The 13,564-nt window shown below is 35.9% G+C and overlaps 1 protein-coding gene across 1 annotated transcript in view; it reads left to right on the top strand.

Moving 5' to 3' along the window:
• B3GLCT (beta 3-glucosyltransferase) overlaps positions 1-11,946 on the top strand; it is a 48,243-nt gene extending 36,297 nt beyond the window's left edge. The window contains 5 exon segments of the mRNA XM_031061408.1: positions 1,831-1,944; positions 3,563-3,662; positions 4,624-4,743; positions 5,275-5,419; positions 8,568-11,946. Of these exon segments, the coding sequence (XP_030917268.1) occupies positions 1,831-1,944; positions 3,563-3,662; positions 4,624-4,743; positions 5,275-5,419; positions 8,568-8,735 (647 nt within the window). The 3' untranslated portion in view covers positions 8,736-11,946.
• The last annotated feature ends 1,618 nt before the right edge of the window (positions 11,947-13,564 follow it).

Genomic DNA, 13,564 nt, shown 5'->3' with positions numbered 1-13,564 from the left:
GAAAGAGAAGGATGCTTTAGCCAACAGCCCCTTGCTAGAGCTCTTAACAGAGATGAGACTCAAGTCCTTGCTTCAGTAAACTTTTCTTCTTTTATAGAGAGAAGCGGGGGGCTCCACCAAAGAAATTGAGTCTGTAATTGCAAATACTTCTGTGTATTAAAGGACCCTGCTGAGTTTCAGGTCCTTGTTTGGAGAAAGATAAAACAACCTTCACAGGTGCAGCTCTTCTGCCAGGGGAAGTTTGGATGCTCTTGTGTATTTGTGATTCTTCTGTTCTGAAGCCTTTAATGCTTTCATTGTTTTTGGAAACCTTTCTCATTTTGTTCTGTTGAGAAACATTTTTAAGTAAAACATTTCAACAAAATAAGAAAATAATTTCCTGCCCATACATTTTTTGTACATAATTCCTTTTTGGATTTTTTTTTGAAGAAATGAGAATGCTTTTAAGAACTTTTAAAAGTAGTATGGACCATTGCAATATGCTACAAAAGTGGTTTTTTCTTTTCAAAATATTAAAGTATTTCCATTAGTGCATTGAGTTCTTATTACTCTGTCTTTACACTAAAAGGTAACTGTTATCAAACTGAGTGTTGATGAATCAAGAGTAATAAATTCTGTGTGTTCAGAGTAGAGGGAAGTGAGCAGCTAGGTAGTCAACAAACATCAAATTAGGTGATGGATGATTCTAGCAAGGGGCTAAAGGGAGTTGTTCATAAGCATCAGGGTTGTATAGCAGCAAAGGGAAGTTATGGAAATATTTCCTCCATTTGAAGCACTACCTACTACTGGTGAGACCTCTTGGATGGTGTCAGCATAAAGCAGAGAAGCAGTAACAGCAGAATGCAGAGTACTTGCTCATCTCAGGCCCGACCTCCTCACTTTTAAGATGGAAGAGACATCATTATTTCAATCTGATGGTTTTCTTCTGAACACCCTGCAGATGGTTGGGTTGGTTTTGTGTTACTCATAATTTATTCACTTCTCAATGTAATGTAAACACTCATGGCATCATTATTAGAATTTTGTGTGATCAATTTTAAAAGCTGATGTGAAATGGCAAACTAGTAAGAGAAAGAATTTTTTTAGAGAAGCATTAAGCAATCCTCCTTTGAATACAATCTCTCCATGGGATTAAAATTGATTGTATGATATTTACAAACTACACTATACAAATACTTCTTATTTATAAATGAAACAATAAATATTTATAAGTTTGTAACAGAAATGGTTATAGAATGTCCTGCGAGTGTGTCTCCAGAGAAAGGTGCTTTGGAGCATTAGTATGATGTTGTTGTCAGATAGGATGTGTATAATACTAGTAAAGTATTTCAAAAGGTACATTTGGTCTGTTTCTGATTCAGAATATGTTACAGACTTTACAGTTGGATTAAAATGTGCCATTTTAATACTGGAAGAAGGACTAATCTCTGATAGTGTTCATGCTGATGTGTTCATACAATAGCAAGTGTAAAAGCAGAATTCCATACTTTGGTTATGCTTTGGTTGGAAAATGTAAATATCACAGATTTCAATCATTATTATTAATAGTAGTATCATGAAACTATAGTCATATTTTAATAAATCTTTTTTTATCATTTAAATAAAACTGTTCTGACTGGCTTTCATAAAATTTTAATTTTTTTTTCTCTCTAAATATTTTAGGAAAGAAAATAGAATGGACATTTAGACTCATGATGCTGTATTTGAAGCAGCATTTTTATTACCATGTGAAGAAATGTGGCTAACAAAATGTGGTTAACATGAATATTTGGATCAAGTATCTATTTTAATCAAGTTCCTTGTGTTTGAATGCCAATCATTGTTTTGCAGTACCAGTTGTAAAGCAGACCTGGGAAAGAGAAGCTGCCCTTATTGAATATTACAGTGATCATGCAGACATCTCCATTCCTACTATAGACTTAGGCATACCTAACACTGACAGAGGTGAGCTTTTGTCAGTTTTGCACAAATGACTGACTGAAGAACTGAAGTTTTATGGATGATATGTGTCTTTCATGTCAAGTATGTCATGTAGAAATTCTGGTTTTCTCTAGCACATATGTGCAGCCTAAACTAAAAGAATGCTCTTCACACAGGAAATGGATGGAGAGTACATTCAGAGTCCCCCTGTGTAGATAACATGTTCTTTTAAGCAGAAACCTAAATACTGAGATTATGGAAGTGTGGTATACTGATATACTCCAAGAGAAAAAAAATGGTTTTATTACTTGGGGTAAGAGTAATAACTCTACAGTTATTTATGATTTTTCAGTGGGATCATTAACAGTGAAGAAGACATAAATTTATTTCAAAAGACCTCAGGCAGTGCCAAGTGGTTACTAAGCATAAACTGCTTGCCATATGGTGTTCAGATATTATATCCATGTGCCTTGCAGGTCTTGATTTAAGCACAAAAACTGAATGTTAGGATTGAAACACCTTTCTATAGCAAATAACAGGCATTTAAATCAATTTACTTTGTGTTTGAATATAAAAAAGGCTATGAGTATGATGACTTCCTTGAGTTTATTATTTTTTATTTTTTTCTTTCATTTGATATATTGTTCTTAGGCTGATATTTTATTTCTGTTACCTTCTGAATTATAAGTGTTGGGGCAGAATGGCCTGTTAGCCTTATTTGACCCACTAGGTCAGTTGTTCTGACCTCTGGGTTATTTCTGCCCCTTTGTTGTGTCTCTTAGAGGCAGAGAGAGCACAGGCAGGGATTTCTGTGGGGGGCAGCAAGCCTGCTGGGCACACATGGATCAGTGCTAGGAGCCATGCCCAGTAGTTCTAGTTGTGCCAGGAAGCTTCTGCATTTTTTTGTAGAGTATAATATAGAAATCTTGGCTTTAATTTTGGATATGTTCAGATATCAGTCTGTGTTAAATTTACAGTCTCACAAAATCACCAGAGCAAGGACTTCCTTCATGTCTTTAGCATAGAATTACTGCATTTTCGCAAAGAATATTTTAACTAAAAGTGTCTTCAAATATAATATTGTTATTTTGAGTGGTTGTTTACGAAATGTAATATTGATAGCAGTAATTACTTTAGACAATCAACTGTGATGAATAAAGACTGATTGAAATGAGGTTTGTCCAAGATCTAAAAAAGACTCAATGGAAGTCTGAAACTTCTTGTTTCTCAGGTCCTGCTTATTCTGAACAAAGGTGTTTCAGTTCTGCACTCCTAGCAAAGGGTGTCTTACCTCCTGAACTTCCTTATAATCTTGTGATAAATGTTCAGACCTTTCCTTGGAGGCAGTGATCAGGACCCGAGTTGCTGGTGAGGAGTACAGTAGATTAAAATAGATTTCAATATTTCTGTAAAAGCAATGGATCTGCCTGATGCATCTTGAAATGCTATGACAGTGTCTTGGAGTATTTTGCAGAACATTTGCTTCTATCATAGTCTCCTCATTTTTACAGTTCTTTAAATTAAAAGTGGCAGTTAGTCCAGTATTGTTTAACAGCTTGACAGATAGCTGGAATAAGTCTTGTTTTTAATTTAATTCCTGTTTTATTTAAGTATATATTCCATTAATTTGTCTTCTTTTTAGGTCACTGTGGGAAAACTTTTGCCATTTTGGAAAGGTTTTTGAATCATACTTCTCCCAGAACCCCTTGGTTAGTTGTAGTGGATGATGACACACTGATAAGGTATATATTGCATTACTTCAGGAGCTGCCACTGTTTATGTCAATAAGAGATTTAGCAATATTCACCTATTCTTTGTTTAAGAGATACAGCTATTTTATTAGTCATATGGCTTTATATTACTTGAAGAAAAAAAAATTGTCACTTCCCATCAGTATTCTTTTAACAAATATTAAAAACTATGTTGTAGCCTGGTTAAAACTGTGCATATCAGTGTTATTGTGTGATCATATAGTCTGATTATACCACATTTTGTGATTCCTCTGTGTAGGTACGTTTGAGCTGATAGGGTTTAGTCATTTGCTAATAACCTTCCTAAGATGTGTTCCTCAGACAAATGTGTCAGAAGAAAGGTTCCATAAGCTCAGGTCAGTTGTCCAAGCTGCCCAGAATGGTGTTTTGGAACTTGTATTTGTTGGAAAATTAGATCCCATTTTCATAAAACTGCAGCATAAGCAAAAAAAGGGATAGTGAGCAATGTGCAGGATCATGTGGTCATGAACAGTGGTTCAAGACTTTACATTAAATCATATGACAGAAGAAGAAACAGTGAGAGGATGTAACTGTGGATAATGCAACATTCATAAAACTAAATCTGCCTTTTCAGTTTTCAATTTGTAAATGTTCATAGATAATTTGCAAAGATCATATTGCTCGGAAAGTGTCATTTCATGTTTTCTCTGAGATGAGATGCAGTTCTGCTGACAAACTGCCTACTTAAAAAAATACTTCATGCTAATTTGTTCATCATTTGACCAAATTGTACAGTCATATCTCATAGTAAATTATCCATCATAAATTTCTCTTTAGCAATTAGTATCTCTGGGGCAGGTTTTTTTGGGTAGAATTTCAGAATTTCTCCTGTCATCTTTGTGCTATTTAACAGAATACTGTTGAGGGTAGCAATGTCTGTTCCAAAATGAATTTTTACAAGACTTTTTTTTAATGGCTTTTCATATTACAGTATATTCAGGCTCCGAAAATTGCTCAGCTGCTATGACCCAAATGAACCAGTATTCCTTGGAGAGCGTTATGGCTACGGCTTGGGAACAGGAGGATACAGTTACATCACTGGTGGAGGAGGGTAATTTATTTTAGTTCCTACTAAAATCTATATTAGTTCCTGTTTTGAATGCAAATGTTTTAAATTACAACACAAATAATGTTGTAAATTGTGTTGTAATGTGATGTTTTCCCCAAATTCGTTCAATTTACCTCACACCTTCTGTGTAGTGACACATGCTGGTCTCAAGCCCCCAGCTCTTCTCCCTTACATTTGAGTAAGATTGAGGAGAACACCCCATTTGAGTCCAGACCAAATTTAGAAGGAATCAACTGTAGTAAAAATGGTGGGTAGCTAACTTATTGTTGGAATAACAACAATGTGTATAATTGGTATAATTAGTTTCCAGTATAAAAATGAATTATCTTTCAGGTAAATGCTTCTTGCACTATTTGTCAGTTCTGACTCCTTAAATTTTGAATTTCAAATGTGTTGTATCAGATGGCAACATTCAGTCTTGCAGTTTTAAATAATTTAGCAATATTTATTAATTACAGATATTTGGTGTCTTTAGAAGGTTTTATACATTTCATGTGCTTTTTTGTTATTCAGGATGGTTTTCAGCAGAACAGCTGTTCAGAAGCTGCTTGCTAGCAAGTGCCGGTGTTACAGCATGGATGCACCTGATGATATGGTCCTTGGGATGTGTTTCAGTGGCTTAGGAATCCCTATAACACACAGTCCACTCTTTCATCAGGTCTGAGAGCTATTTCTGAGTATTAAAAATGTATTTCACTTTTTACGTGTACACATAAAACAGTCATAAATATTCAAATTCCATCAATATGTAGTAGCACTAACCAAGATGCTGCTGCTGCTTTACCTTGATGCTCAGCAGAACGAGACTGATAAAATAAGAACATTCTCTTACCATGGATTACTACAATGCTTTGCTAGTTTATGTGATATTTTAGCTAACCTATAACTACATTTTATTAGAAATGCAGGCAGAGGTGAGGATTTTGAAAAAGAAATAGAATTAGGAGCCACATGATTTGAATAGTTGTCATATGTCCTCTAAGGGAGGAAACCTACAACACAATACTTTTTTATGCAGGTAATGGAGAACTGAGTGTAAAATTTTTCAATAAATCCACCTGCTCTACTTCCCTGATTTTTCTATTGATTCAGTATTTACTATTCTGAAATATCTCATTATTGAAGATATAAAATATGAAATTATTGCTTTTATGGTGGATTCTGAAGAATGGTGTAAGTACGATAAATTTCTCTGTGCTAGCACATGGGAAAGAGAGCTTACAGAACATGATTTTCATGTGAGTTTAGGAAAAAAGGGCTGGAGTAGATTTGAATCTTGTTTCTATCTCCCACAGTATTTAACAGGCTAACTGTAATGTCACAGTGGAAAGCATGATGCATTGAGGCCTACAGAGATTTTCTTCCTTGTAAGCTAAGTAAACCAAATCCTTCCATGCTATGAACAAGAAGTACTAGAGATTTTTTTTCCCAGACAGTGCACAACTTTTTTAAAAGTCAACATTTAAATCAGTGTAGTATTTGATGTTTTTCAGGTGTCAATCTAGTTGAAAAACCAGGAAGATCTGCATATCTGAATATGAGCTGAGAATAAGATAATAAGCTTCTTGAGAATTAGTGAATTAGTCTGTAGTTCAAAGCAGCTGTCAATGGAGAGGGGGAGTTTCTTATTTAAATTATCAGTTTTTCCTATGTTAAGATTCCATTTCTGATTACATTTACTATTTAGAGAAATGGGAAGACTGAGAACATGCTATTCAATATTTTAATTCCTTTTCCTTATAAAAAAATATCTGTTTACTCTCCTGTTTTGTTTATCATTGCTTACTCTGCTCAATATAGAAAGAAAACAAGTCATGCATATTATAAATTCAACAGTTACTGAATAATTTTGCTTGCACAGCTGTTAAAAAACCCAAAACAACAAACCAGCCTAATTAAAGGAAAGTCAGAACAGAACTCATTCTCCAAAATTGTAAGAATTATTCTTATTGAAAAAAGGACTTCCTTGTAATACTTAATAGTGTGCATTTGGTACTGAATCACTTTGAAAGTGAAATCCTAGCAGTTTGATTTTCCACACAGAAAATTGCACTTGACTTCTAATTCATCTTTACTGTTGCTTGTAACAAATTGTAATTTAACATCCCTCGAACAAAAATAACCTGTGAGGGAAAACCACTGAATAAAAATTGAATGTTCTTAATCTACTAAATCCACTGTTGTGCAAAAAAAAATTTAAAATGAGAAAACCAATTTTGGATTTTCCATCAACCATAAAAGAACTTTCTAAGGACTTGACTGAAATATTATGATGTGTGATGTTCCTTGAAGTATGTGAATCTAAAATTGTGCTGAGACAAAGATTATGAAACAGAAGCAAAGATACCTTCATTCTTGGAGTGTCTGTGATGTGTTTGCTCAGTCTTACTGGTTTGCTGCTGCCTGCTTGCCAAGGTAGATACATATTCTGTAACCTGTTCCAGAGGTTTTTGACATTATCAGACTTAAAGAGAGCAGGAACCCTCCCATGTTGAGTAGCAGCCAGAATTGTTGTCTTAAATAAAAAATCTGGGCTAAAGCAATATATTTGGCTTTTCTAGAACACCAAATACAAATTTTAGCAAAAAAAATTAGTTATTAGAGTAGGTATCATTATTTTAGAATTATTGAAACACCAGAATTTTGTCTATAGCTTAATAAAAAGCTGATTCATTTTCACACAGCAAAAATCTTTGGTCTCAGATATGTAAAAACTATCTCTATCCAAAATAAATTCTTCAGGTTCTTGAAGCCTAAATGTTCTTCAAAGTGTTTTTCAAAAGTTGTGAGGGATACAGATTCCCTCTTGCTTTCTCCAGTGTAATTTTTAAAAATAAGCACTCTGTGTTTTAAATATCAGAATTTAAAAACCCAAAATGCTAAAAACACATACCCAGATTTCATAGTGTCAAACTCTGTTGCCTGATTTTATGACTGTAATGTATACAGAACTGCATGAAGAATTCGTAAATACCACCATAAGTAGGTGAAGCGTGCAGTATTGAATCAGTTACCAGCTTAGGCATCAAATCAATTATTTGTTATCCAAACAATTCCATTTTCTTCTTGTTTGGTTTTTTTTTCCCCTAGATGTAAAACACAAATGTTTGCCTTCCATGCATTTTTCTTACAAAACCTCTAATGGCAAAATGTAGTTGTTTTATGAGGGACCACTACAGGTGGGAATTTTTTATGTAATGATGCACTCAGTGTCATTGAGCTGCCAGAGAAAATGAAATATATGTGGAGCATCAGGACAGCAGCTGCATCTTGTAGCTGTGTTGTAATTCTGTCTGGTTTGATATAGCCTGATAAAGAATAACAACACAGTTTCCTGGCACCACAATGTATCCCATGTTTGGAACCTTTACCTATCATAAACTCTGTATATTTTGGCTGCTTATTAGAATCCTACAATCACAGTGGCAGTGCTGACAACTCTTCTTAGAAGAGGAAGAGAATATAGTTTAAAATAATTTTGTCATTATTGAGCCAAAACTGCATACTTGAAAAGATTTCATACCAGCTACACTGTGTTGTCACTTGACTTCTGAGATAGTGACTATTTCATCCTGAGAAATAGGGCATATTTAGTATCAATGTACTTCATTCCTAGCATGATGACTGCAGTGTGAGTTGAAGATTTAATCTAATGGTTTGTCAATAGAAGCCCCTTTGTTACCATCTTGTATTTTGGCACCCCAGCACCACATTGTTGTGTCACAGGGGCCATTGAGCAGTGCTATCTTTTTAAAATTATTACTGATCATTAATACTGGTGCTTTTGCTTTATTCTTCCGTCTTAGGCAAGGCCAATGGACTACCCAAAAGACTACCTTTCTCACCAAATTCCAGTATCATTTCACAAGCATTGGAATATTGATCCAGTGAAGGTGTATTTCACATGGCTGGCACCAAACACAGAAGAGTCAAGTAATGGAAAAAAAGTTGGATATAACAGAGAGGATTTATAAGCAGTAGAAGAATGTAAGTGTTAATTACTGTTCTACGGCTGAGAGATAGTCACTACTGTGATTTTTGTTTTGTTTTCACGTTGTTCATCTGTTCATGACATAGGAAGACAGTGTTTTGTTCCTGTTGGTTGCATCCCTTCAGAACAATGGAAGAAGGCACTTAAATGACTTTTGCATTCTTTTCCTCCACTTGCTTTCTTTTTAGAATGATTTTGGGGTTTGTATACCAAGGAACTTGACTCACATTTAAGTCTTGCGCAACTTTACCTGTGTTCTGCTTTGGACTTGGTTCAGACAGCATTCTGTTCCTTTGCTCTCTCAAAAGCTGAATTTATGTATTTGGGAGCCTAATATTGAATAAGAGTTGAACATCTGTTCAACATCATCTCTCGCTGACTTACAGAAAACAGTTATCTAAAAGGTTCTGGAACAGTTTCTTGATAAATCTTAGAGGACACTTGACTTTTTTTCTGCAACCAGGAGCTAGATTGTGTAAAGGTTGTGCTCCTTATGCTCATTTCTGATAGAAATACTGTCCTTTGCTGGAGTAGCTGGACCAGGCATGAAACCACTGTTGTACCTTTTAAGTTTATTGGCATTTGTGTGGAATGTCTTGTACAAAATGGAAAAAAAGGTTAAGGACAGGGATCTCTTAGGTGGCCACGGGAGGTCACTGTGGCTCTTTTAGAAACCCAAGTCTCTGTGCATCAATTTGGCAAACATATAAGTGACTCTTAAGGATTTTTGCAGAACTAACATTTCAGTATTTCTGATGCGTGCATTTCAATAGCATATGAATGCTAGCTTTAAAAATTTTGTAGTATCCCTAATTTATATCATCAAGATAAGTAATTTTATGCATACAACATGTAAAGTGTGATTCATATTTAAAACGTTCTTGAATTTTTTTTAGTAATTCAGTTTTGTAAAAAAGTTTGTACAAAAACTGGCTTTAGTATGTTCTAAACTAATTTTTATATTGTAAGACTGCTTCTTTTAAAATTACAGTATATGGCACTTGGATGCTGTTATTTAACTTGGCTTGCTATATTGTAACCAAATACAGGGTCTTAAAGCCATACTGCTGAAGTAATTGGCATTTTGGTTCCTTTTAGTAGGTTAAAAATTTATTCCACTCCAAAGAAAAGCAATAATTGCTCTAGAGTCGAAGTAGGGGAGCCACTGATTCCTGTCTCGGTAATCACCGAAGTTGTATAAACATTTGTTTGTGAATGTAACTTGTGGGTTTCTAAGCGTTGAATAGCAAGCACATAATCATAATAGATTAAAATTCCAATTAAGAAAGAGCAATCCATGTTATGTCTTTTTTAGTTCCCACTACCAGTGCCTTAAACAGTAGACATTTTACTGATATCAGGACTATGTTCTATGATACCATTGGTGAATTGTTAATTGTGTTTACTGTTTAGAACTGTGAAAGCTGAACGCTGAATAAAAGCATTCTTTAACCTTTTGTGCCTTCTTGCTCTTTGCAAACCAAGTACAGGATTCTTTAAGTGCCAGTGAAGTAAGTTCATCGCCTTAATTGTAATTACTGTCAGTTTTATTAAAAGGCAGCGTAATCTTTGGGGTTTTTTCATGTTCTGTCCTGACCTCCATATTAGGTCGGTTTTCAGCCTCTAGTTTTGTTCAAATGAAAAATGCTGTTTCAATGAACACCTTGTGATTGGGAGCCTTGATGCTGTCACAACACATATTTCACTATCAAATTCTCCAAAGGTCTTGCAACTCAGTCCAGTCAGGTCCAACTTCCAACTGGTGATATTTAATCTCTCCTTGGGCCCTGTGGAGGCAGACTAGATCAACAAAAGATGATTAGATTTGAGTCCAGGCTATGTTGTACATGTAGACTGCTTATTTAGATGTGGGAAGTCATTGACTCATTGATTGATTGCTTACTTTTATTTCTAGTTTGACAAATGGACAGTAGCTGTCCTGAAGTCCATCTTTTCCCTTGCTGTTAGCTCTGGGTTTTACTGCAAGGTTTCTGGAGGTATTAGTAAGCATCAGACTTCTGATTTTAGTCTCCATAGTTTTGAAGGCAACAAAGCCATAATTTGCTCAAGTATTTTTCCCCCAAAACTCTGACTTTTGAGACACTGCAGCAGCATGACACAAATGACCTTTTAGTCCACCACCTAAATAAGATTTTTTCAAGCAAAGAATCACAAAGAGTTTATATAGACACGACATGAAGTCTTCTATGTGAACTTGAGTTTTAGAAGACTCAGGATGACTGTTACTAGCTGAAACCTAAGGACAAAACTGTGTGTTAATGAGCCTGAACAGTACTAATGTTTCTAATGAAAATCAAGTGGATTATAAATGGTGTGATGTTAAAGAAAATTAATTGAAGTGGCGTTCACAGCTCACTTGGTAGCAGGCAGATTTGAACAGGTCTGCAAAGTTGATTGACTGGTTGAAGTTTCCTTTTCTGGGACATTGCAAGGTTGTGGCATGAAAAATAAAATCTGGGAATCATTATTGACTATTTGTTTTTAATGTTTATAGCATGAAATTTTTCCATGTATTAAGATCTTTCTTTCACAAAATTATTTTGATAATTGGTTTGGTTGATTCATCTGCCAGGAGCCAAAAACCCCCTTGTGCCTCCAATAGAGCAGATATGTAAATGAAGAGTGATGAAGTATTTGAGGCCCACATTTGATCATGAGCAAGAAGGAGGACTGTGCATCTATTCTGACTTCCCTACATCTGCACATGCTCCAAAGATGAAGAGACCTGAAAGGATCTGACTTTTCTCTCTTCCTCTGTGGTTTGGAAAATGGGCGGGAGTCTTGAGGCAGCTTGCCAGTTGGGTAACTTCGTGTTTGTGCAGGAACACTCTGCCCTGACACCAGCTCTGATGGCTGCTGGCTGGAGGGAGGCATCCAAATTGCCTTATTTTCAGTTCTTTAATTTCTCATGGATTTTATTATCAGTGCTGGAACTAGAATGTCTCAGCTGAAGACCTGAGACACCATTCAATGAGATTCCTGGAAGGTGAGATCAACACTGTGTAAGACTGCCATAATTATTTACTGTGAGCACCTCCAAAGCCAACAGTGCCAGTGCATTACTAAGAAACATGGAGAAGTAGTAAGACATTTTCTTTTTGCAACACTGTAAAACTCTGAATGCTTTTGTGCATTGGACACCATGATAATAAATATGTTTGAGTTTGCTTCAATGCAATTGCTTCTTTTTGTTGTTGATGTGAAACTAAAGGAAAAATTTAGAATTTGAGCAAAATACTCCCTGAGGATGTCACCTCATCACACATTGGCTGAGGAATCTAAGAGCACTTGACTCTGCTCCATTAGTGCTGCCTGGTGTAGCTCTGGCTCTGAGGTCCCAGCTCACATCAGCATGGTGGCTTCACCCTCTGTACTACCCCTGTACACACATTTACTGTGTCAGTACAGAACAAATTCACCTCCCCAGTCACACTGAGGGGTTTTTCTTTAATTAATTGTTTAATTCAGCAAAGAAATAGATTTAATATTGATTTGTAGACAACTAATTTATCTGTTTCAGTTTATGATGCACAATGTGCATGTAGAAATAATAGCTTTTTTAATACACAGTCTCATAGTGGTAGCCATTGTGTAACTACTTGATTTAAATTCTGTCCTGAGAAGATAAGTCCTCATGCTTTTCAGATTTCAGCCTGTTGTTTACAGGAAGAAACCTGTGGGACTAGAGGAGGTAGAGAAAGGTGAACAATATGTTTTTATCTACCTGCTTTTGCAGGTTCCCTTGACTTATTTGTGCCCTTGTCAGCCAGCAGGCAGAAGTACCTGCACTGAAATCAGTTAATGAAATTTCTTCTACTAGGACCTGCATTTGCATGGCAAGAATGAAACAGCTTTGGTGGAGTGTGCCTGCCCTGGTTAGTTCTGAACACAAGGGGGAAAGACAGTAGAAATAATTTATTTAAAGATGAAAAGGTAAGTAGGCATTATGCAAATGCATACAAAGGCCTAAAGGACTCACTGTCAAAGAAAGGAAGAACTGGTTTGGAAAACAGGCTATGGAGAGGAATGATAGGAAATTATATCAATGGAGTTTAATGAAACATTCTTTATGGAAAATCTATAGGCATGCTGCTTTTATAAGCCAAAAATAACAATGCTAAGCTATTCCTGTGAGAAATAAAATTTCAAAGCAATGCTTTTGTAAGTCTGAAGGCTTAAGAACCTGACTGTTAAACAGAACAACTCCAAAAAAGTTGAAAGCACTAGGCTGTTAATATTTTACAGACTCAACTTACAAAAACAAAAAAAAAAAAACCAACCCAGTGTAAGCAGATTGTTAATTAATAAGAAGCCATTAAAGAAAATTATCTACTGGGAAGATTATTGTGCATTATCAACTGATTTGTGCCCACTTCTCATTTATGTATTTCTAGCTGGGACATCCTCCAGATGAAGGTCTAATCAGACAGTTCATAATGCATCCCATCAAGGTCCTCATAGCAGGAGCTCATGTGTTGCCCTAGTTCTACAGGCACTATGCCCCATCTTCACAGGGGTGCTGTGTGACACTGTGTGACACCTGCTCCCCGAAAGCCTGTGAGAATGGCAAGAAATACAGCACATATTCCTCAGGAAGAAGGCAAACTGTAGGACTGAAGACCTGTGAGTTCCTCAGTTGTCTTAAGGAGAGCTCTCACTGGTCCTCCTTCAAAGTAGCCATTCCCGGGCTAGCAAGGCAGCAGAAATGATGTGGGGTGTAACCCTCAGTAAAGACAAGTATGCAGTAATAGCCGGGAGCAGGTCAAGCTTGTTTGTAGCTCTGGAGGCATT

Source organism: Geospiza fortis, unplaced genomic scaffold (assembly GCF_000277835.1).
Source record: "Geospiza fortis unplaced genomic scaffold, GeoFor_1.0 scaffold181, whole genome shotgun sequence".
Lineage (NCBI taxonomy): Eukaryota > Metazoa > Chordata > Aves > Passeriformes > Thraupidae > Geospiza > Geospiza fortis.
Note: the sequence above shows the minus strand (reverse complement) of the source record. Positions and strands in the feature narration are given on the sequence as shown.